Source organism: Candoia aspera, chromosome 5 (assembly GCF_035149785.1).
Source record: "Candoia aspera isolate rCanAsp1 chromosome 5, rCanAsp1.hap2, whole genome shotgun sequence".
Taxonomy (NCBI): Eukaryota; Metazoa; Chordata; class Lepidosauria; order Squamata; family Boidae; genus Candoia; species Candoia aspera.
In genome coordinates, this window is record NC_086157.1 from 96,380,081 (window position 1) to 96,405,287 (window position 25,207).

Sequence of the window (25,207 nt, forward strand, 5' to 3'; positions counted from 1 at the left end):
AGGTTGGGGACCACTGTGTTAAAGGATTGAGCTAGATTTCCTTTAGTTCATTTCAAACACTATTAGGTATTTTTCAACTGAATTATCACTGTTGCATTATTATATTTTTCTTCTGTTTATTAGATTTTGGTTGTTGTATTTTACCAAAAGAGGGTTTTTTTTAAAAAAAACTGAGTTGTGGAGAAACTAGGAAAGGCAAGGAACACTCCCTTTGAAGAAAGTCATACAAAGTCAACCAACAAGTATAAAATAACTGGGGCTGCAAATGTGGATTTCTCAGGAAAAGCCAGACTTTGGATACCTTTTGGACAATAGTGATGCCACCTGGATGGCCAATAACTTAGGGACATCATTCTTCTGGCATTGTAAAACAATCATCTGGAAAGGCTGAATAACGTAGGACATACTCCGAGCATGGAACATTTGAAATCACTGGGTTTCAGTGCAAAAGTATTTTCTAAAGGTTTTGTTTTATGAGTTACTACATCCTTTTTCCCCTTGGGAAGATGTGTTGCAGATACAGATTGTACCCAAATATAAATTAGTAAGTAAAGGTGTCACCATTCCTTGGCCTTTGCCTCTTATTGTAAGGGCTGGGCAGGCAGCAGAATGCATGAACTCTGTGGACCTGAAGAAGCTGTCAAGTGACAGAGCTGAGCCACAGTGCTAGGGTCAGGGAGCGAGATTTCCTCTGCAGGAAAATGGAGCTAAGATTTCTTGGCAAAAAGGCAGGTCTCTCTTTTGAGCTCCACCTCTCTTCCGTGCTTCCTTTCCTCAAGAAAAAGGAAGGAGAAAACTGATTTGGGGGGGACTTAGAGGCACAAGTAAAGTTAAAGGCTATAAGCTAACCAACCACATTTTAGCCCAAATGTGTTGCGTGAGCCCTATCATTTGGTTAATTTATGGTTTATTCCGTGGGCTGTGTGAACCCATAAAATTGGGATTACCTCCATAAACCATGGTTAAGTGAGCAAGATGTGGTTTGAACACAGCCTATTCAAACCTGATACCCTGGAAGGAATCAATAATTTAAGAGAGGCCATGTCCCCACTGGGAATTAACGATGGCACAAATATGCCTGACAACCTTTACTCTGCCATGTCCCCATCGTATTGCCTTTAACTCACCCCCAGTCCTTGAGTGGGTCAAGCACAAGCGCAATATTTCCCCTTTCATTCCAACACTCAGTAAATAATCTGTTAGGTATAGTGGTTCATCATCTTGGAAGGTAATTAAGAAAGAAACTTTCTGCTGAGTCAACAAGAGGGAGCAAACACCTCAATACAGCAGAAGCAAAGCCCTCAGGGCGACTCTTAATTCTCACAGTACATCAAAATTGCCATTCACACCAGTGATGACAATGCCACTAGTCCACAGCAATCTTCATGCACAAAATGTATAGCCTCTGCACAATACAGGCTTATCCTGGTTATTGGGAAAAAAACGACTTCCTAGATTTATTCAGTATATTGAACCCTGCATTAACCAAAAAGGCTGAATTCACACAAAAAATTCAACCATAAAAAAAGCTAAGTTTAATGTTGAAGAATTGCAGCTGTTTACTTGGCCTGATAAAGCATCTCGTCCAACCTCAGCCTTACAATCACCTGCATGCGTTATTAAAAATTGCGCATGCGCAGCCAGAAAGCGTGTGTTTTGTTTTTTTGAGAAAAAAGTTTAAAGAGCTAGGAAGAATAGAGGTAACGTTATGTTCGCCACAAACGTCATTTCCAAGTGTCTTTTAATGATCTGTCCAGAAACGATCTCCCTCTAAAATAATACTAGAATATACGTGGTAATAGTACCTGTCGACCTCTGCTCCAAAATAACAACAACAACAATGAATACTTGCTTTTCTTTTTCTTACCACTACCGTTGGTCGAACTCGCTCCATTTTTTCATCAACGGGAGAGAATCTCTCTGTAAGGCCACCCACTGCTAGTGATGGAGCTGAGAATTTTAATTCTTTTTTTTTTTCAGAACAGCTTCCAGCAAAAGCCTGCTTAGGCTACTCCTTCAAGCCTCTTCCCCATGCAAACCTCTCGCTCAAATTACACTCAAAGTATTCAATGCATCTTGCAATCAGCCCCACTGACCTTTAAAATCTTTAAAAGCAGGTTTTTAAAAACCATTCTCACCAGCAACGAAAGAAAGGACCTGCCTTTTACGGTGTGCCTCCGTTGCGGCTGTTTTTCCGACGGCAACACTCAATAGCGCTCGATGGAATAGAATTGGGAATATCCAAAGAGAACCCGGAAGCTGGGAACTGTGGGTGGCTCTAACAACTCACAGTTTACGACTTTGGGTCAACGATCTTTCTACTTCCGAGAAAATGGCGGCGACGTGGAGAGCCGCTTTGGCCGCTCTTGCCCGCAGTTGCGGGAAGCGCGGAGCGCCCCTGCTTAGCAGCTTCCGGAGCCGCAGACGCTGGATGAGCCCGTGGCTCGCAACCGCCTCCCTGCTCGGAGGTGGCACCTTGGTGGGCTCCTACAGAGGATGGAGCAGGCAGGAGGGGACCGGCGGCTTTTTCCTGGTCCTGGCTCAGGTGAGTGGGGAAAGCCGCTGTGGAGCAGCTGCTATTAAATGGCACTATCAGTGTTTGCCGGAGGAATGAAGGGGGGTCCTCTAGGTGCTTCCTGCTGGGCATCCCCTATTAAAGTTCTTGCTTAGCTTGATCTCTCCAGATGTGAAGGACTACAGCTCCCATCATCCGTGACCAACGTGGTTGTTGTAGCGGGGGAGGGTGTTGGGAATTGGAGTGCAGCACATATGAGGGGGGCGCCAGGTTAGGAAAAGTTGATTATGTGCCATCAAGTTGTTTTCGACTCTTAGAGATCACATAGGTAGATCTTCTCCATGACGATCTGTCCTTAAACTGCTCCTTCAGGTCTTCCAGTGGTGCTGCTTTGAGTCCATCCACCTTGCTGCTGGTCATGCTCTGCTTCTTTTTTCTTCCACCTTTCCCAGCATTAGAGCCTTTTCACTGCACTCCTTGAGTTTTATTACTAGAGCTTGGAGATCCTTTGCCTTTTCAGCTATCGGGGTAGGGTCATAAGTATAGCACAGATTATTGAAGTTTCTTCTTCCAGTTCTAAAACCATGCTTACCTTCTTCCAATCGAGCTTCCCTTAATATACATTCAGCATATGGGCTGAATAAATAAAGGGAGCGTTTACAACCTTGTCGCACTCCTTTGTGAACTTGGAGCCAGTCTCTTTTGCCATGTTCTGTCTGTACTATGGCTTCCTGATCTGTATGTAAGCTTCTCATGAGGACAATGAGATGTTCTGGGCTTCTCATTTATCTAAAGCTGCTTGTACCTTAATTTCAGGAAGGCATTTTGTCCTCTTTTTTTCCTATTATATATCTTTGTGTGGTTTGAAGGCTTTCTCATTGGATCCAATACGACATTTTCCTTTTCCATGTCATCCATGATTCCATGTCATTAAAAAGTAAGTATCTTCAAGTCAAGCTTGTTCTTTTTTCTCCTACTCCATTTCAGTATATTTTACAAGATTACAAACCATAAACAGAATACAATAATACAAAAGGTAACCAGTGAAACAAACAATAAAATACTGAAAAAATTAAAGAGGAAAAAAAGAATAGAAAAAAGAAAAAACCAACTGAATAAAAGAACTTAGAGAAATTTTTAAAAACCCCAAACTAAGCATTTAAAAATATATATTAAACATGTAAAAACCACTTGTTTACAGAAAATACCTTATAATACTATCAAATAGAGAAAGAGGAAAAAACCCTTTTAATAATAATAAAGGTTGACTCCTGGTAGCTGCACAGTGTGTCCATGTTGTTCTTTTGACAACCATACAGAAGTGGTTTGCTATTGTTTTCTTCCAGGATTTTTTAAGCTCCCAGTCTAGCCTCCAATCCTAGGATTTCCTGGTGGTTTCCCATCTAGGTACTAACCTACTTAGCTTTTTTGATATCAGACAAGTTGATTAGGTGGGGCTTTTAAAATTCTGTGGGACCTTCTGATATGTTTTCCAAGAGACAGATGATTTGCCACACAGAATGTGATCAATTAAATCAGAATGTCTTGAAGGAGGAATCATAGTACAGTACAAAAACTGAGCCTGATTAAAAATGAAAAAATAATTCTGATGGAATCCACACAGAATGAGTGTGTGCCTAGATGGTACTGGTAGTCCTTGAGTTACGACCACTCATTCAGTGACCATTCAAAGTTTCGGCAGGGCTAAACCAGCTGTACTTATGACTGGTCCTTGAAGTTCCGTCCGTTGCAGCATCCCCATGGTCATGCGATCATGATTTGGGTGGTTAGCTTACACTTATGACAGTTGCAGCATCCCGTGGTCATGTGATCACCCATTTGCGATATTCCCTGCCAGCTTCCCACAAGCAAAATCAATGGCAAAGAAGACTGCAAGTCACTCCTGTAAGTCACTCGTGCCACTTTTTCTCCCAAGGAGCCCTGCTACAGAGTACGAGATCCTAGGGAATCTCGTACTCTGTAGCCCCCCAGCCCGCCTGCAGCATTTCTCACCTGCCCGCAACACCTTCTGGTCTGCGCACACTCCATAGCACCTGCCTGTGGTGCCTGCCAACCTGCCCATGGCCCCCACTGATCCAAACATGCTCCATACCACCTGCCCACAGCACCCTGTGGCACCCCCGCACCCCCATGCTCTGTAGCACCTCCACATGGCACCCCCCAAAGAATGTTTGGTTTGTATTTATTAGGGTTGGTGACTACTCAGAAAAGATTTGAATAGATTGATTCACTGTGACCCTTTGTTGTTCAGTTATATCTTTATGTTTTAAGCAAAGCTCTAGTGAAATATTTCACTAAAGTAAATTTTAGTAAAGGAACGTTACAAAGGAGTGTTACAGAAAAACAATTTAACTTGTTTTCCTCTTGTACATTAGTCCCTTTTGCACTATACTGGAATGAAATTTCTCTAAATGTGAACACTTTCATAAATTGTATGTGTTATTTGACTTGAATTGTGTTAATGCAGTTTTATTGGATTGGTTGCTGTAAAATTAATTGAACTGATTGCTGAAATGTGTTTATATGGGAATAATATATTTTATAAGAAAAATGCTTCTAGTACAGGAAGATGTATAATGTTTTGGAAACAAACACATGACATTTGTGATTTTAAAAAGAAAAAATTCTTTCTGCCACTTTTGATTTAAAAAATGGAAACTTTTGAAGTTACTTCTCTTTCCAAATATTAAGGCTTCCTTGTTTCTTTGGGAAAGTAAAATAGAAGACTTTCCCTCACTAACCAGGAGAGTCCCTGGATCCCACTAGAGAACATTAAAACATTCTATAACAATAGAGCCTGGTTGCATATTGAATAAAGAAAGAGTGATGGGAAGCTGCCGCTTCAGATCTCAATCACATATATCTCAAAGGCCATAAAAAGCTGCTTTCTCATTCCTCAAACCTTTAGACTGTCCAAGGAATTGGCTTTTCTAGAGTTCCTGTAAGAATATTTCTGATAATTTATATTACATATATTGAACACTTTAAGGATACTAATATTTCTACCCATATCGCTGAAATCATATCAAATTTATTACAGTATGCAGTTATGCCCTGAATTATTCAATTATGATAATTTCACTGACCCTCCTTGTCTTTCATGTACTTTAGATCTTTCCGTTTTTAGTTTTCAGAGAAGATGGTACACCAGACTTCTGGGACGCTCAAAATAAATGTTATTCTTCTTTGTGGATACTGTATAGCAATAAGCACAGTCATTTTCCAGTATTGCTGAATACCAAACATAGTGATACTTTATCTTTAGCACTGTATTTCCAATATCGGAGTCACAGTAATGTACTGCAGAAGACTTTGAGATAGGACACTTCTATCAAACATCTGTTGTTGGCTTTGACTTAATGTTTATTTTCAGACGGCTGGCAATCCTCTGAATTAACATGCCACTACATAGTGTGCTTCTCTCATTAACCAAGTTCAGTTTTGAATGCGTTCTCTTTGTGGTTTACTCGTTTGAACCTGAGCATTGAGCTCAACCTGTTCTTCAGTACTACTGATCTGTTTTTGCTTTTAACAGTCCTATAATTTGTGTATCAACTCTACCTTCTAAATCAAATTAAACCAAACCAAACTCAGTTCTCCAGTTTTGTTCTCTGGATATTAAAAACTCAAAGCTTAGAAGTTTAAAAAAATAAAGCCCTGCCTAGATAGGTTTATTGCTCTTTCACATGTTTTAAAGATTATTCCATTCTTTTTATATTAAGTACATTGTAGAAAATATTACTAATTTAACAGTATTGTGTATTTAATCAATTTATTAGCCATCACAAGAGCAAGGCAATATGTAAAAATAATTTACACAAGCTAAACTGAAGTAATTGTCATGAGCACTGATGGTGAGCAGGAGGGGGCCCCTATCCAGGGGGGGAAACGCATACGTAGCAGTGAGGAGTTGAGCAGCCATTCAAAGAGACACAGAACAGACCCGCCTTGACTTTTGGGGTTTATCTGTATAGGTTTTCTCACGCTTCTTCAGTTTGTTAGGATTTTCTGTCTAATGTAGCGGTAATAAAACACTAGAGACTTATTCCTCATCTCAGTGTGGTTCCTGACTGTTAGGACAGTAATGGTGTCACATGGGCAAAATGAGGAACACACATACCTACTCAAACCACACATTCTATATCTGCTGAAGTTTTCAAGGGGTCTACAAGGGTAGCCCCTTGTAGGCTGTATTGCAGTAGTCCAAATGAGAGGTGACTAAGGCATGAGTGATCATGAGAAGGGCCTCCCAATTCAGAAATGGACATAACTGGTGCACTAGATGTTTCTTTGCAAAGGCTCTATAAAATTCTATTTTATCATTTTATTTTTTCCTTTTACTTGCCAGTAATGTGCATAGCTCTCTTACACCCCAGGATTAAAAGGAACAATAACAGAGAAGTGCCAAGCTAATACAGAACTATTCCATGCTGTAATATATTTCATAGGAATGAAATCAGAGATCAGCAATCTTTAGTCATCCAGATCTGAACAGCGTATTTGTGATACTTCTCCACTGGCCATGCTGATTGGCAGCCCCATTCAGCAACATCTGGAGAGCCTGAGTTGCCTCTTCCGTGCTCTATATATTATGGCTGAAAGAGCATTATCCAGCCTCTGTTTCAAACATGGGGCCCATATTTGTGAGATTATAAAGAGTGAGATTGTAAAATATGTTTGATGCTTTGCCAGCAGCTTTTCCCAGCTATTGCACTTGTATGAACTCATGTGGGAGATGTTCAGAGTTCCATTTTTAATCTCCAGCCTGAGATGTCAGTTTTGTGACTTTATGCAACAAATTTCCTGGATGCTTCTGTTGGAAATACATCAGTACAAATTCTAAGTACGTTTGTATATATGATAATGATCAGCATATATAAATATAATTAATTACAAAGCTATAATTTTCTTTAATTTTTTAACATGACCAATGTTCTTCCAGTGTTTTGAGCGACCCCAGTATAGCTTGTCTTCACCATCTTTTAAACCCCCAAACTAATTCTGCAAATTAGTTTTTCATTGCTGTTTTAGTATTGAGTTTTGATACACGTAAGCAAAACGGGAGAAAAGATTTTTCAAGGCTCTGAATAAAAACAGTATGTCACCAGTTTTATCGGTGTCTTATTCCTGTCTCATTTCTATGCCTTCTTTCTTCTTATTTACACTCATGCTTGTACTGATGTATTTTTTATATTCTTTATAGATGTATTTTAATTTCTGTAGTTTTCTGGATTCCCCCCTTTTCTCCTGAAACCAATCTTTGATAGTTCCCGCCTGCTGATAATTAGTTTGCCGTGGCCTTGGCATTTTCCATGCTTGTGGAACCGGGAGAAACCAAGATTCTTCCTCCTCTTGTCCCAGTCCCAGCCATCCTTAAGTTAAGCTGGGGCTGGTATTTTGAGAGTTGCAGCTAAACCTCTGTTGCTCCTGGCATGAACCATCATTGGTGTCTCCTAGTTAAAATTGCTGGAAATGGGGGGAAAGTTCATTGGCTGATTGTTGGGGTTACTACTGAGGCTCTGCTGCTGCTGCTGCTGCTAACAGTTTCACCAGTGCTCCACTTCTGCAGCCATTCCCAACATGATATCCTACCTGGCTCCACCACCTCACTGCTCCTAATTCTTCAGCATCAGGCTGCCCTCCTACATGCCAACTCGCCCACGCCATGTCATCTTTAGTTGCCTTGCTGTCTTTGTTGCCCCTTTTCCAGAATCCAGGTCTTTGGCCCAACCAAAGATGGAAGTTCCACCCTTACTCTGATGACAAGAGAAGCTGTTTGGGCACTGTCGGGGTACCAGGAAAAAGCTGTGTTAGGCTAACACAGCTTTTTCCTGGTACCCCGACAGTGCCCAAACAGCTTCTCTTGTCATCAGAGTAAGGGTGGAACTTCCATCTTTGGTTGGGCCAAAGACCTGGATTAAGTCAAAAAGAAGGGGCTCATACTGACCACCGCAAGGGTCTCCTTCCACAAATTGTGGAAGAAGTATACTAGTGTTCCCTTGCCTGTGTTGGTCAGAAAAGGCGTATCTTTTCAGCTGTTATTGAAAAAGATAGTATAAAGTCCTTTAGGGTTATTATTTCATATGACTTTTTGATCCACAGCAATGCTGGGTTTGAAGGGAAAGAATATACTAATATAATGGTTTAAGATAATGTTTCCCTCATGTGTGGACTTCAACTCCCACAATTTCTCAGCAAGCAAGGCCACTCATTTGCAAGTAGCCAAGACTGAGAACCACTGGTTTAGGAGAAGGTCTTTTGTCTAAAGATTATTTCCAGAAAATCCAGGAAAACTGTGCTTGATAAATGTGGCCAGAACCAAAAGTTTAATTGGTTACAATAATATCTTTCACAACTAAATAGGCAACGTGTATTTAAGTCATGCAGTTTTCATTCAAAATAAGAAACATTATTTTGCAATTTTGTCTAGGTTGGTCTTAAAAATCACTTTAATTACCTGTACTAACTATAATGAAACTATTTAAACTTCCAATGTTGCATGGGTTTTGTATCACAATGTGTTAAGGAAGTTCAAGTTTCAGATATCTCTGAAGTTTAAATAACTGAAGCATTAAATATATCATGAGCATCATACTTTGCATTACTGACATGCAGACATTGTTATGCTGAGTGACTAAAACAGTCAATAATATAGCCAGTATGGAATCTGTAAGGCCATAATGTTATGTTTAAATTTAGAAATGGATTTTTCTTAGGGGTGTGCATTTGTTTCACAACACAGTATCACTTACAGCCTTGTAAATGCAAGATATTTATATCTTGAAGCTTTGGCTTTGAAAATATACTCACACATTCATGATTTGTGTTAATGTTTCATTCAGGCTAATGGAAGATGTCCAGTTAAGTGTTACACAGTTTTTTTTTAATCTGTATATCAGTTTGTTAGGAATTTTAAGTACTTCTATGTTGTGAGGATGTTAAAAAACTTGATTTCTCCATGTCAGATTTGTCAGACTGATTCTGTAGGATGTGAAAAAATAAAATCTATTTATGGAAAAATTAGTAGACTTGAAGTCCTTAACTTTGCTGTCTCTTGAAATAAAAATATTAGATCTTAATTAAGTCAGTAATCAGGTAAGGATTATCATAGTGAGGGTTATAGTCCTGTCTTTGAGAGGTACTGGGTGACCAAGGCAAGTATGGTGGAGATGGCTGAAATTTTTAGTATTTAATTCTTTCTATTGTTCTCTAACATTCAAGCCTTTATTTCAATAACTGTAGTTTGATTAGTGAAAATGGTTTCTAAGTCATGGAAGTTACTGATAAATTTCATTAAGATAAAAATACAGTACAAGCCAATTGGCCATACCATCATTATCCACCAGTTTCTCTATCGCTGCTGTAGTCCTTGGCATGTGATTATGGTGTGGGTATTAAGCTGCAGCATCAAGTATTTTTACAACAAATATTATTCTTTGTTTATCAGTATCATTAATGCTATTATGTATCAGTTGAACTTGGCACTTGAAGGAATTTTTGGTCATATACACATTAAACCATAGGAAAGAAGTTGAGGAAGAGCCATAATGATAAAGAGTTAGACATTGTGCGTGTTGAAAATAAAACTTGAACGTACAATAAATGCATTCTAATTAATGTAGAAATAAATATTTTTTAAAGATTTGTATATAATTTGAATTGTTAGAAAAGCTAAACTTGCCTTCTTAAATCTGATGCACACAAGATTTACTGGACTATCAGGTTCATAATTCTGCATGATAGCTGAGGATGACAGGAGTGGTAGCTGGAACTTCAGGATAAGGGAATGGCTTGTGTAGAAAAATAGAGTTGGATCAATTGGGTAACTTGATGTAGGGCATATTTCTACATTCCATTAAGTTCCATTCATTAATTGAAGGAGACTGTACTGTAATCTGCTAAATTAAAGGAACAATATTCCCAACACAATTGTACAATAGCTTTGCTATACAATAGCTGTGTTGTTTGGTTCCTTTATTCAGGAAGGAAATAAACTGTTATAATTACCCCTCTTAACAGTGAATATCTTAAAGCTTTTCAGAAGCTTTCCTTATTGGCAATATTATCTAACCATAAAAAAGAAGGCAATTCTAGTTGCATGTAGAAGTTCATATTACAGACTCATTAAACTTTTAATACTTAAATCTGGTAAAGCTTGGCAAACAAATACTTATAAGAAGATATTTATTTAATATATAAATCCCCCCCATTCGATCTTTAGCTTCTACCAGACAAATTTAATTTAAGCTGGAAGATTTCCAGAAAGCCCTACTAGTTGTAGCAGGAGATCTGAAGGATGATGCCCTAATACAGAAAAAACAAAGCAGAAGCTGTTGAGTAAAGTTTTGGTTTTGGAAGGGAATGCTAATCCTGGGGTTTCTTTTCATCTTTTTTTTAGTTGCATTATGTGTAGTATAAAAGAATAGTTGTCAAATATTGTAAATAGCAAATGCAGTAACATTTTCCTGTGTGCTTCTTTATTTGGCCAAAGGGTTGAGTGTGTCAGATCACCTTAACTCCTTTTCAATCTCTGAATGACAGAAGATTGTGGCACATCTCATACGTTAATTTTCAATGCATTATGTGAGCCTGCATTCTGATTCTTGCAAACTTAAGATTATAAAGGAAAGCTCAGAGAGTTCTGTGTTTCATTTTCTGTGTTGACCCTGTCGATCAGACAGAGTACACATAGTATGCTAACTCACCATATACATCTATTGTGAAGAATGTCCTCAGACTTGAATGAATGAAGAAAGTTGTTTTACATACATACATACATACATACATATATATATATATATATCCAAGAACCCTGATAGTTTAAACATTTACTACCTATAAATACAATTGTATTAAATTTTATTTTAAAAGAGAAAATCCCACAACATTTGCCTAATGCTTTGTGTTCGTACTTTGAAATCAAGGCAAACATAATATTTGAACCAGTAAGCATGACATTATGTCTGAGTTGATTATTATATTTAGTTAATTATATAGAGGTTATTGCTTAGATACTTTATAACATTTTCATGTCATTAATTCTAGAACATATGCTGGAAAATTGTTCTAACCTCTTAAAAACCTAAAAATCAGAACTTTAAAAACAGAGTCACAGCTTCTCTGGAACATAAAATGTCCTTTACTTTCTCTGCGATCCCACTGACAAGTATTTTTGAAGTGTAGTAGAGGGCCAGCAGAAAAGAGGAAGACCTTCAATGCAATGGATTAATACAATTACCGCAACAATGGATGCAAACATTGGAAGTCAGGCATATGGCGCAAGACCGAACAGCATTTCGTTCTGTATACATAGGGTCGCCATGAGTCATAAATGACTTGACAGCAACTAGCAACAACAACAGTAGAGCAGATCAGAAGGTGGTATGGCTAATATAATAATAGCAGTCTTTTGGTCTGTAATTCCTCCTTAGATTAGATACATGATACCTTGTTGGCACAGAGTTCAAAAGCCTATTCCCATAGTATTAGTAATTTGATTTCAGTCATGCACAGGCTTGTTGACAGCTATTTACTAGAAATCTCCTGTATAGTTGGAAAGGTAGACCAGGTATCCTGTTGTGCAGTAATAAGGATATTGGCATTCCAGTTGCATGAGCTATTTTTAGCTCAAGCTTTAGGTTTATGATGGCATTGCATATTAGTAATACATGCAGTAAAATTGCCAAATAGTAGAAATCTGACTATATTTTGACTATATACTATTTCGTTCCACCTTTAGGCAGTGAAGAAATTCATGGTACTTTTTATTTAAGTATTTAGAGCAAAATACCTAGCATAAATGTGCGAAGATTTCTTCTCTAGTTTATCCTCTAACTTTCTTCTGGTTTTTCAAGATTAAAGCTAGAATACAATGCATCATGAGCAAATTTTAAAAGAAAAACAAAACAGAAATAAATGTAAAACTTAATAAGCTTACCGCATTGAAGCTTTTGACATATATTTTTCTAATCGTTATAAGAGCCCTAAAAACTATTATATACTATTTAGCTGACACTGAAAAAGTGCTGGAAGCCATGGCCCAAATAACCTTTTAACAAGTATACCTCTAGTATTCTTAGCTGCTTCCCATAATTTTTATCTAAGAAGTAGTTTATTCAATACTGAAGTAAAATTGGGGGGAAATTGTATTTGAGTTAGTCTTGACTCCATGCAATTTTCTTGTGAATGTAATAGAGACAGATTAATTTAACAGAAGATGGAAACACTGTACTGAAACCTTTACAAATGAGGCTATAGAAAGATAGAAAACCTTTTCTAGAAAAAGAATATATTGAAGAACAGATTCCATTAGAGAATGGAGGTGTGAGAGGCAATAGACCAGCTGTCAAAGAGGAAAGCAGATGAAATATTTGTGGAGCTGTTCAAAGTTATAGGGGAAGAGGCAATTAAAGTGCTAACAGCTCTATGCCACAAATATGGAACAAGACAGTGTGGTCTAGAGATTGGAAAAGATTGGTGCTCTCCTGAAGAAGGGAGGTGTTAGACATTGAAAATTATAAACCATTGTACTAATTCCTTAGGAAAACAAAGTTTTGCTTAAGATCTTAACAAAGGAGAATAGTGCTATATGTGGAGAGAGAAATGCCAAATGAACAGGCAGATTTCAGAAAATGCAGACTGACATGAAATCAGATAACTAATGTAAGAAGAATAATGGAGAGAGCAAGAGAATTTAAGGTTTATCTTTGTTTTATTGACTACATCAAGGTCTTTGTGTAGACTATGCCAGAAGGTGGAATTTAATGGGTGTGCCAGAACACCAGATTATTCTTCTGAGGAATAATGTTCTTGTTTACTGTGAACAAGAAGCTACTGTAAGAACTTACTTTGGAGAAACTGAAGGGTTCAGAATAAAAAAAGGGATGAGATAAGGATGCGTACTGTCTCTGTTTCAGTTTAACTTGTGCAGGGAATATATTTTAAGAATGGCAGAATTGAGAGAGATGAAAGCTGAAATCAAAATTGGAGTTCAAATTTGAGACAAGCAGTTTGATAAAGAAGGAAATGAGAAATCAGTACATAATAAAACTCAGTGATATAAAACAGCCTACATATATATGGGTAAGTGCAGATAATAAAATTATATCTATCTAATTATGGTAGTAAAAATGGAAAACAAAAATCTGTACTAATGCAAAATGTTAAAATAAAGGTAATGTCAAACAGCATGCTTAGTGGTCTCACAGCTCATAGCTAACAGTGAAAAACTGAAGGTAATATCGTTTAGTTTTGTTTTCTTGAGCTCAGGAAGAACGTGGACAATGGGCTTGTTAAGAAAAGATTCATTATAAGCAATAACAATTTAAAAAACAAAATAATGAAGTGTGAGGTATTAAAACTTTTTTTTTCAGTCACAGTGTTAGGCTGTGAAAACTGGTCGTTGAGAAAGAGTGAAAGGAAGAAAATAGATACGCTTGAATTAATGGATTTGTAGATTAATACCATTGATTGCAAGAAGAACCAGTTAGTCAGTCCTAGATTAACTAAAACTGACTGCTCCAGTTGAGGTAATGACCAGCAAACAGAAACTCATATACTTTCAGTATGCAATATAAGCAAATTATGGCCTAGAAAGAATTACTATGCAGACAACAGAGAAGGTGGATGCAAATGATTGAAGAAATCACTGGAATATCTCTAGAAGAACTATGGATTGCTGCCATGGTCAGTTCAAGTTGGCAAGCTTTTGCTCATACAGTGACCAGGGGTCAAGCTCACCTCAGTGGAACCTAACCATTTTCTAGCAAATGAATTAGAAAAGTTGGTTAGAACTCAAATCTCTTCAAGAAAATTTAAAATATTAATATTGTGTACAAACCCTAAAATGATAAAAGCTAACATCTCAGATATAAATTCAAATAGCAGCCAAGGAATAGTGAAAATAACTAAAAGTTAAAAGGATTAGCCAATTAAAATAATTAAAAATTACAACAAATGAACAAAAACTAAAAGCAGCAAAGTCAAAATTTTATTCAACAACCACTTAGCAGCACAAATACAGCATAACACTTTGTAGAAAAGACAATAGAGTCCGGCACCAGATATTTCTTTCTGGGGGGAACCAGAAATTGTACTATCACTGAGAAGGACTGATCCCAACTGGCAATTTATTTATTTAGTATTTATATATATTTGACTCCACATGAAGATGTGGCAGTTTACTAAAACTTTTGCCCAAAGTCTTCATTATTGGTGTGCATTTATAGCATCATGATTATATAACTATAATGGCCTTTCCAGTTAGTACTTTAACTGCCTTGCTTGGTACAGACTAAAGTTTCCAGACTGTCTTCAAGGGTAGTTGAACACACTGAAATAATCTAAACAAAAGATTATCAGGGTCTGAATTGCTGGAAAGAAAATCTAGGTGGAATAATAATTGATAGACCAGCCTCTAGGTACTTTGTGGAACAACGGATGTTTATGCCTCTGAAGACTGGTCTATAAATGCTCCAAGCTTGATCCTTCAAAGAAAGAAGAGCCTTTTTAAAAAAAAGGTTAAATACTGCTCACCTGGAAAGGTGGACCATTCACTGACAGAACCTCTTTATCCAATAAAGCTTCAGTTTATTGGATCTCATCTATTCCATTACTGCAGCAAAACACTGATTAAGAACTTCCATTGTTTCACCTGGAACTGATGTGAAAGCTGGGTGTCATCAACATATTTATGGCAGCGCACTTTAAGTCTTCAGAAGACTCCTTGGGATAAGCCAGGTGTTTCATTACTACCTACTGGGTCCAATTACTTTCCCCCACCCCACAAGCTATCATATTGGAAACATCCATGTCTTTAGCATTTACAGTGTTATGCAAATACAGCATGTTGGGGACTTACAGCCTTAGTAACTTCATAAATTAGTTTAAAACATGTCACAGTGATACTCTGGTACTTATTCCTACCAGAAGCCTCCAGCGCACTGTGTTCTCATGATATAGTTAGCCCTAACTAAGGCACAGATAGCTCCTGAGCCATAGTTTTCCGATAGAAATATGAGTTTAAATTGTCATGTTGCATGCTTTTCTTATAAAACACAGACTCTCTCAAAATAGCACAATTTCCACCCCTTGAGATACACTGTTGAAGTTTTTTGAGTAAAAGGCAATCAACTAATCCAGGATTGGGAACTCATGTGGAGTGTGATAGATTTGATGCACTATAGCCATCATACCTCCTTAATTGTAAAAGAAAATGCCACACATTATGACTGAACAATTTGCCAAAAGAACATGAGTAACTTTTTGGGCATGCAATATTGACAAATGTTTGCAAAACATCTAAAATTAAACTGTCTGGTATATTCTCATTCAAAACTTCATTAATTACCTACACAGTCTTGTTTATGGGAATGTTATTAATAAGAATATAATTTCAGAGCACTGTACTAATGCATTTTATACAACAGTAGGTTAAATTATAGTGTATTTTAAGACTTTTCCGCCAAGGGCAATAAATTTAACAACGTGGTTATTAAAACCTTTGTATAAAGCACCATAAGAACAATGCAGACTAAACCATTCTTGCATCCAAAAAGCTGGAATGTAAAGAAGTTTTTATTCTTTATTGCCCCAAGTAAAAACTTGGTGGAAACAGATAAGTGATGACAAAGCTTTGATGTTAATAAACTCAAATGGAAGTAAAAAAATCAAAGTGTGTAAACGACCAGGTTATAAAAAGAGAGATGACAGAGTTATACCCTGTAATTAGGTGTAATTTGTGCTTTTGGCACAGCTATTTGTCCTATATGAATGAGAGTCTGTCTTGCATTTTCTTTGCTTGTATAATAGAATTACAGTACTGACACATCTACTTAAACCTGTTCAAGGTTTTTTTAATTATTTGACAACAGTGTTTTCCCCGTCCTTTCAAAAGCCTTGCTTGTAGACACATAACTTGAAAAGTGGGAAAATCTAAGCAAAAGCTTAACTGGTGCAAATATTTAATAGGGAAAGGGAACCACAAAGGTTGGGAGGGGGAGGGAAATATAGGAAAACCACATTTTAGGTTTCTGGCACAAGTCTTAACCACAGAGGTACTCTAAGTTGTTCTTCCAGACAACAGAACAATTGAACGATCTAGTTAAATAGTTTGTGACCTTTCATGTGTAAGAGGTGCATAAATGGTGTCTGATCAGGTTTTAGAAATAGTTATACACTTAAAAACCATGTAAACATGATCACTAACTACATCACTAGTCTGTATTCCAGCAAAGCTGCCATTCATGCAGAGTTCTGAAATTGTTATTACAACTGAAAAGTTCAAGAAAGAATTGAGAGGGAGGGAGAATCTAACTTCTCAGACAGGCCAGAATTTTATATCAAGCAAGTTTTGAAACCAGGTTTCAAATAAAGATGTCATTTTCTTTAAATAGGGCAACTTTTATTCAATCTTGCTTGATAACCTTTTGTTTTTGCTACCAGCTAGATGGTCCCATATAAACAATTGTGTCCATTGCTTAGCTTAGTGTTGTCCCCTCTAATTTACTTATAGGCAAAACATATACTGTGTCATGAGTACTGATGGTGAGCAGGAGGGAGCCTCTATCCAGGGGGGAAAACGCATGCGTAGTACTGAGGAGTTAAGCAGCCATTCAAAGAGACACAGATCAGACCCGCCTTAACTTTTGGGGTTTATCTGTCTGGGTTTTTCCCACGCTTCTTCAGTTTGTTAGGATTTTCTGTCTTATGCAGCAGTAATAAACACTAGAGACCTATTCCTCGTCTCAGCGTGATTCCTGACTGTTAGGACATCAATCCTAACAAACTCCTACTCCCATTGAAAGAGGGAGGAACAAAGATAAATAAAGGAGAGACATTTGGGAAAATGTCTTCGGAAAACCAGGAAATTCGGCAAGCCATCCAACAATTGGCAGCAGCCCTGCAACAACACCAACAACAAGTAGATCTCCAGATCAACACATTACAAGCAGCTATGCTACAGCAGTTACAACAACCAGCTCCGGTTAACCCACAACCGGTGCCAGCAGCAGCAGCAGCTCCGCCAGTAGTCTTGAGATCCCAGGGCAGTCTACCAGAGAAGTTTGGAGGAGAAGCAGGACAGTTGAGAACTTTTCTCACACAGTGCACAATGTTTTTCGACAGCAGACCGGCAGAGTTTCCCACAGACAGAACCAGAGTCACCTTCATTTTAAGTCTACTAAAGGGCCCAGCAGCCAAATGGGCTATTCCCATGGTGGAGAACAATGACCCAATTCTCAACGACTACCAGAATTTTCTGGCAGGGTTCCGAGCACACTTTGACGACCCGATCAGAGAGGTCACTGCCAGCCGGGAAATTCGGAAGCTCAAGCAAGGCAACAAGAGAGTGGGAATCTACATTGCTGATTTCAAGCTGTTAGCAGGAGATCTGGACTGGAATGAGAGTGCCTTGAAAGACCAATTCAAACAGGGGCTGGATGAAGAAATTAAAAATGAATTAGTGCGCCAGGGAACACCAGCTACCCTAGAAGGTTTATATCAGTTTTCTGTGGTCATAGATGCCAGGCTAGAAGAGCTCAGACAGATGCAGCCGGGGAGAGGCAGGGGCCTCAGGGCGCTTCCAGGATTTCCAGCTCCCTCCGCAGCATCTCCTTACTCAGGACCAGAGGAGCCGATGCAGATCGGGGCAAGCAGGAGGCTTATTTCCAAGGCTGAGAGACAGAGAAGGAGAGAGAGAGCCCTCTGTTTCTACTGCGGAGTCCAGGGGCACATGGTGAGAGCTTGCCCAGTGAGAAGCCAAGCAAATTCTGTAAGAGCCCCAGGGCAAGCAGCTGAAACAAGAGCCACCTCCGCCTCTACTTCCAACCAGGGAAACTCCGTCGGTCTCCCTCCACAGAGCTCAGCAGGGAGACCATCAATCAATTAAGAAGGGCTCATTCCGAGGATTCCAGGCAATCCTTTTACTACTTACCAGTCATAATGCACGTAAACCCAGAGCACCAGGTCAGGCTGGAGGCCCTCGTGGATTCCAGAGCTTCCACCAATTTTATTGATGTACAGACTGTACAAGACCTCAACATCCCGACCAGAGAATTGCCATGCCCCATAGAAGTGGAGACCATTGATGGCCAGCCACTCAAGGCAGGACCGATTAGAAGGTTCACAGAACCTTTGCAACTAACAACGGGAGACCACACTGAGTGGATCCAACTTTATGTTACGGCATCACTTAATGTGCCTATAGTCCTGGGCACACCTTGGCTGAAGATCCACAACCCACTGTTGAACTGGACTACGGGAGCAATCTCCTTCCCAACTAAGGAATGCCAGCACCACAAGATTCAAGCCGCTCTCCTCTCTCCAGGAACCAACGAAGGCACAGAAGCAGGGGGGGTCCAGTTGCCAGCCAAGTATGCAGATTTCACAGACGTTTTCAGCGAACAAGAGGCCACAGCACTACCCCCCCCCCTATAGGGACTGTGATTGCACCATTGAGTTGATACCAGGAGCCAAGATTCCATCAAGGAAACAATATCCCATGTCCCCCAAGGAACTAGCCACCTTAAAGGATTACTTGGATTCTAATCTCCAAAAGTGTTTCATCTGACCATCTACTTCCCCAGCGTCTGCTCCTACCTTCTTCGTACCAAAGAAGCCTGACCCGTTGGCACCGGCAAACCAGGAGGCACCCATGAGAGTGGTCCACGATTTCAGTTCCCTCAATAAACTCCCAATAAAAGAAAATTATCCCCTCCCGCTAATATCTGATCTGCTGGATCGCTTACAGAAAGCACGCATTTTTACTAGGTTGGACCTCAGGAATGCGTACAATCTGATCTGGATGAAAGAGGGGCATGAATATCTGACTGCCTTCGACACCAGGTTTGGTAAATTTGAGTACCTTGTTTTGCCCTTTGGCTTGTCTAATGCAGGAGCCATATTTTCCTGATTTATGAATCAAATTTTCTCTGATTTACTAGATAAGTATCTAGTCATTTATCTAGATGACATATTAATATTCTCTGATGATGCTACAACTCATGTAACCCATGTACGTAATGTCTTACAAAGATTGAGAGAGAACAAGCTGTTCGCTACGCTAGAGAAGTGTGCCTTCGATTTAACTGAATTACATTTCCTGGGCTATAAAATATCAACAGAAGGCATATCCATGGATTCTTCTAAGATCCAGGCAATTCTCTCTTGGCAACCCCCCCGAAATGTGAAAGATGTACAAAGGTTCCTAGGGTTTTGCAATTTCTACAGGAGATTCATAAATAAATTTAGTGACAGGGCAAAACCCCTCACACAACTTTTGAAGAAAGGATCAAAATTCATTTGGGGGGAGAGAGAGCAAGCAGCCTTCCAAGAATTTAAGCAACTCTTTGCATCCCAGCCACTTTTAAAGCACCCTGATCCCACGAAGCAATTCATAATGCATTCAGATGCTTCCGATATTGCCATTGTGGCGGTGTTATTGCGATATACAAACAACACCGAGAATACATTGCTTCCTTGTGCCTTTTTTTCACGCATGCTCTCACCAGCAGAGAGAAACTATGATGTTTTTAACAAGGAGTTGCTAGCAATTAAAGCAGCATTCCACGAGTGGAGGCACTGGCTAGAAGGTGCAACCTTTCCTGTGAAAGTTTGTACCGATCACAAGAATTTACAGCTTCTACAAAACACCAGATCCCTCACCCCACACCAAATCAGATGGAGCCAGTTTTTCTCCCGTTTCAATTTTGTTATTTCTTATGTTCCCGGGGCACAGAACTGTTCGGCAGATGCCCTGTCTCGATCCATTCACGCAACCCCCGCTACTCACCAGGAGGTACAGGCTACTATATTACAACCTCACAACTTTGATCAGTCTATGAGGGGGAACCAGACAGAGATTTTAGCAGCAGGCAGACAAGCAGAGGACCTATGTACAAGAGTCAGAGCTCAGCAGCAACAGGACCCATATGCCAGGGCCAGAATGGATGACGTCCAGAGGGGCCCGCAAGACACTGCCTCCCCCTTTAATGTTGAGGCAAGAATCCTCTGGCATAGCGGGCGATTATACATTCCCCCCTCATTGAGGGAAGAAGTACTGAGACTTTGCCATGACCATCAAACAGCAGTCCACGGAGGTGTTTTCAAAACTCTCCATAGAGCTCTGAGAGACTACTGGTGGCCCAGGATGACTGTAGACATAAAGGGCTACATGGCTTCTTGTCATACCTGTAGACGAGCCAAGCCTCTCCCAGGGAAGCCCACAAGACTCTTGCAACCCCTATCCACCCCCAGTAGGCCTTGGGATACAATCTCCATGGATTTCATCACTCATTTACCCCCGGTCCAGGGGCTGACTTCCATACTAGTGGTGGTGGACCTTTTCACTAAAATGGCGCATTTTATTCCTTGCAAGGGCCTCCCATCTGCGCAAGCCACAGCGCAGTTGTTTATGGACCGTGTTTTTCGGTATAGAGGCATGATAAATCACTTGGTGAGTGACAGAGGCCCTCAGTTTACTTCCAGGTTCTGGAGGGCCCTTTTCCAGTCATTAGGGGTCCAGATCCACCTATCATCATTGCATCATCCGGCTAGTAACGGGCAAGCTGAGAAAATTAACCAATGGTTACAGCAGTATCTCAGGTGTTACACCACTTATCAGCAAGACAGTTGGCCAGCCCTGCTCCCCATGGCAGAATTTACTTATAACAACTCTGTGCAATCCTCTACCAAGATGTCTCCTTTCCAAGCACTCTATGGGGTTAACCCTCGGGTGTTGCTCACCTCCTCCCAGCAGGGAACTGTTCCAGCCACGGCGGATTTTCTTAAAGAGCAACAAGCCGCACAGGAGTTGTTAAAGGAGCAACTGAACAGGGCAAAGAGTGCTTACAAGAGAGCTGCAGATGCTCACAGACAAGAGGGGCCAGTGATTGCGGTAGGAGACAAAGTGTGGCTCTCTACCAAGTTTTTGACCTCTACCAGGCCCTCCAAGAAGTTGGACTCTAAGTTTGTGGGCCCTTTCACTGTGGTACAGCAGATAAATCCAGTGGCTTATCACTTAAAGCTGCCAGCATCCATGAAAATCCATCCAGTCTTTCACAGAGCCTTGCTAGCCAAAGACCCTCCCCCAAGTACCTTACGATCCCATTTCCCCCCCCCCCACCTCCAGTAATTGTGGAGGGGGAGGAGGAATACGGTCGAGGAAATTCTGGACTCTAGGAGGAGGGGAAGGGGCATCCAATATTTAATACACTGGAAAGGGTACCCTGAGGAAGAGTGCACGTGGGAGAATGCCAGAGATGTGCACGCACCAATGCTGGTTCATCGATTCCATCAGCTTTTCCCTCACAAACCCAAGCCTCGCACTCTACCAGAGATTCCTCACTTGACTGAGCAAGCAGAGGAATCCCAAGCAGAGGAGTTCGTAAGTTGGCAACCTCCACCCCCGCCTGGGACTCTGAGGCCAGAGATAGAGGAGGAGGGAGAGCCGCAGCCCTCCACCTCCGGCTTGCATTTCCCAAGGGGGAGGGGGGAAGAATCTTCTAATTATCTAGCTATTTTCCAGCAGCAGCCCCCTGGGCCAGAAGCGTTATCAGACCTGGAGAGCAGCACTGATTTGTCCTTGGAGGAGTTTTCCTTTGAAGAATTTCCATCCTTGCCCAGTTCCCATGGGAGCTTAGAGGGGGAGATGGACTCTTATCAAACCTCTGGAAGGGAGGGGGCTGAAATGGAATGTGAATCTGGAGGGGAGGGTGATGTCATGAGTACTGATGGTGAGCAGGAGGGGGCCTCTGTCCAGGGGGGAAAACGCATGCATAGTACTGAGGAGTTAAGCAGCCATTCAGAGAGACACAGATCAGACCCGCCTTAACCATTGGGGTTTATCTGTCTGGGTTTTTCCCACGCTTCTTCAGTTTGTTAGGATTTTCTGTCTTATGTAGCAGTAATAAACACTAGAGACCTATTCCTCGTCTCAGCGTGATTCCTGACTGTTAGGACATACTGAGAACTAAAAATTAAATGGTAAACTAAAAAAATTAAAATTGGCGGAAGAAATTTTAGCAGCATGTGATATGCTGTTCATTTTGGGTTTGGAAGTGAGAAAGGCTTAATAAATGTCTTGTTGAAAGTGAAAGTTAAGTATGAAAACCATTCTGATGGTCAGTATTAAAAAATAGTGAACAAATAATAAAAGTAGAAAGAGATGTCATCTATCTTGATTCAAAAATCCAAAAAGATGGTTAGGGTAACCATGACATAAGGAGGCACCTGCTTCTTAGGAGAAAAACTGACATATCTAGAAAAAAATATTAAAGTAGAGAGACATCACAATACTAATCCTGTATTGTCAGAGCCCAAGTCTGGAGCAATGTATGACTATGAAAGCTGGACCACTGGAAAGGCTGAATAAAGAACAGTTAATCCCTTGGTACTGTGATGCTGAAGTCAGTTGTTAAGAGTGCCTTGGACAGCATGAGGAACAAATCATTTAAAACTAGTTGAAATAAAACTAGACAGTTCACTGGAATAAATAATAACTAAGCTGAAAGTTAAATATTTTGGACATAAAGTGTGAACCACAATCTTTGGAAGAGTAACAGTAAAACATAAAAACAGCAATAAAAATTCTAAAATTCTAAAATAAAACTGACAATCAAAACAGACAAATCTAAGCTCCCTGTGGCACCTGGTATCAGCCCCCAAACATGCTCCAGAAAAGCTCTGGAAGAAGCTTTTAGAAGAAGCTTCTAGAAGGCTACAGGAGTTGAAGCCAAACACACTTTTCACAGGAGGCTGGGCCAGGACTAGTCATTAGTTCCAGGAGAGCCTGGGGTAAGACTCTTGAAGTGGAGGTGAGAGAGAGATTTCAAGAAGATGCATTTTAGCAGGAAGAGGTGCAACAAAGGACAGTTCTACTCATCATAAATGGCTTTCATGGAAAGTTGAAGAAGTAGAAAGTTGGAATGTATACAGTATGCATACCTATACCTTGAAGCAGCAGTGTATAGGCATGCATGGAATAAATAAAATTAACTTTTAAATACTTGGCTGGATACACATAAATCAAACCTGGTCTAATTTGAGCCAGGACTTCCCAGGGCATCATTCAAAATCACTTTAATTGTTGGGCTCAGTTCCTGATTTGAAATAATAATACAAAGAATAATATCTGAATATATGGAGAGTAATTTCCCCACTAGTAATTGCAACCCATAATTACTCATTGGAGAAATTCCAGAAGTGGAACTGTGTTGGAGTAGGGATAGTCTTGCTGTCAAAGGGTAAGAATAGTAAACACAAAATCTTCTGTTATCTTAGCAGTATTAGAGTGTCAGAAAGTTTGGGACCAGAGCCTGCTTTATCAGATGTGTGTTAGCGTCAAAGTTTGTACAGGAATATGTGGAAAAATAAACAGGTAAATATGGCCAAATATAACAAGAGGCAGTGGCCAACATTTCTATGGAAAGCTCAACTCTGTGTAAGGCAATAATAGTGACCTTTTTGTAACTTCATTAATTGGTGGTTTATTCTTAAAAGTGGTCACTGAGAGTAATGTGTACATTTAGAATACTACTTTAATTATCATAGTGTCATTGTAAAACAATTCAGTATAGTAACTTGCAGTTTGGATGTAAATAAGTTGGTTATTAGCTTGTTAGAACTTGTGGACTGTCCTTGCCTTTGTATTCTGTTTAGATTTTTTTCTTTTCTTTTTCCCTTTTTTCCCCCACACAGTTTATTTTAGAAGAAACAGTCTGAGCCAAGTTAGAACTTGCTGGATTAAGAAACAAAACAAAAAAAATCTTAAGTATGTAACACTTTTTAGCAGCCCGGATGTAATATCAGTGACATATTCATTCATAATTCAGTAGCTTTGAGAATACATACTAAGGATTGAAATACAATTGAAAACATCTATCTACAGAACATATGGTCTCCCTTCTCATGGTAGTTACTATGACCTTTAAAATCCTGAATCAATCTCAAAGGAGTTCTGGCTAGCTCCTATAATGTTTTAAACATTAAAGTGCAAATGTCTATGTTTGGATTAGGTTGTAACATGTTTATAGAAGATTGTGACCTATGATTTTTCATGTATGCTACTATGTAAACATGTAACTTGGATGCTAGCTGCCATGTTATGATATTTGTGATACTAAAATATATTTGTTCAATTTAAAGTCAAAGACCAAAAACGTAATAATATGAATTAGTGTGTTAGAGAGACAAGAGTTAGTAATCAATGTTAGTGACATTCTACACAACACATAAATAATTAGATCATCTAAACTTGAGCATATTTCAGAGCCAGCATCATGTAACAGCAATCACAGTTGAGCAGAATGTAACAACTTTCATAGAAAATTCAGTAGTTCAATCCACTAATAAAAAAATGTACAACCTCCATTTCAGGCCAACCTGTGCATTTAGTAGGGGAGGAAAACATTAACTCAGAGCACCAAGAATGTATTAGCAAGACCTGTAAAATTATCTCACTGGATTCATTGAAGTGTGGACAAATGTCCTCAGAGCATGGGATTTGCTGAACCTCCACTCCAACATGCTTGAAGGTGAAATGTTAAATCTTACTGGTGCAAATGTCCTCCTCTGAAGAACAAAAAGAATGGTGGAAAGTTAATTACATGGAGTGCCACAGGGTTCAGTTCTTTCTCCACTCCTCTTCAACATCTGCATCTACATGAAACCCCTGGG

At 39.6% G+C, this 25,207-nt stretch overlaps 1 protein-coding gene across 1 annotated transcript in view; it reads left to right on the forward strand.

The window, feature by feature from the left end:
• The first annotated feature begins 2,334 nt into the window (after nucleotides 1-2,334).
• The window catches only part of MICU2 (mitochondrial calcium uptake 2), a 74,300-nt gene continuing 51,427 nt past the window's right edge, over nucleotides 2,335-25,207 (forward strand). The window contains exon 1 of the mRNA XM_063305766.1: nucleotides 2,335-2,545. Coding sequence (XP_063161836.1) covers nucleotides 2,432-2,545 — 114 coding nt within the window. The 5' untranslated portion in view covers nucleotides 2,335-2,431. The remainder of the gene's footprint in view (nucleotides 2,546-25,207) is intronic.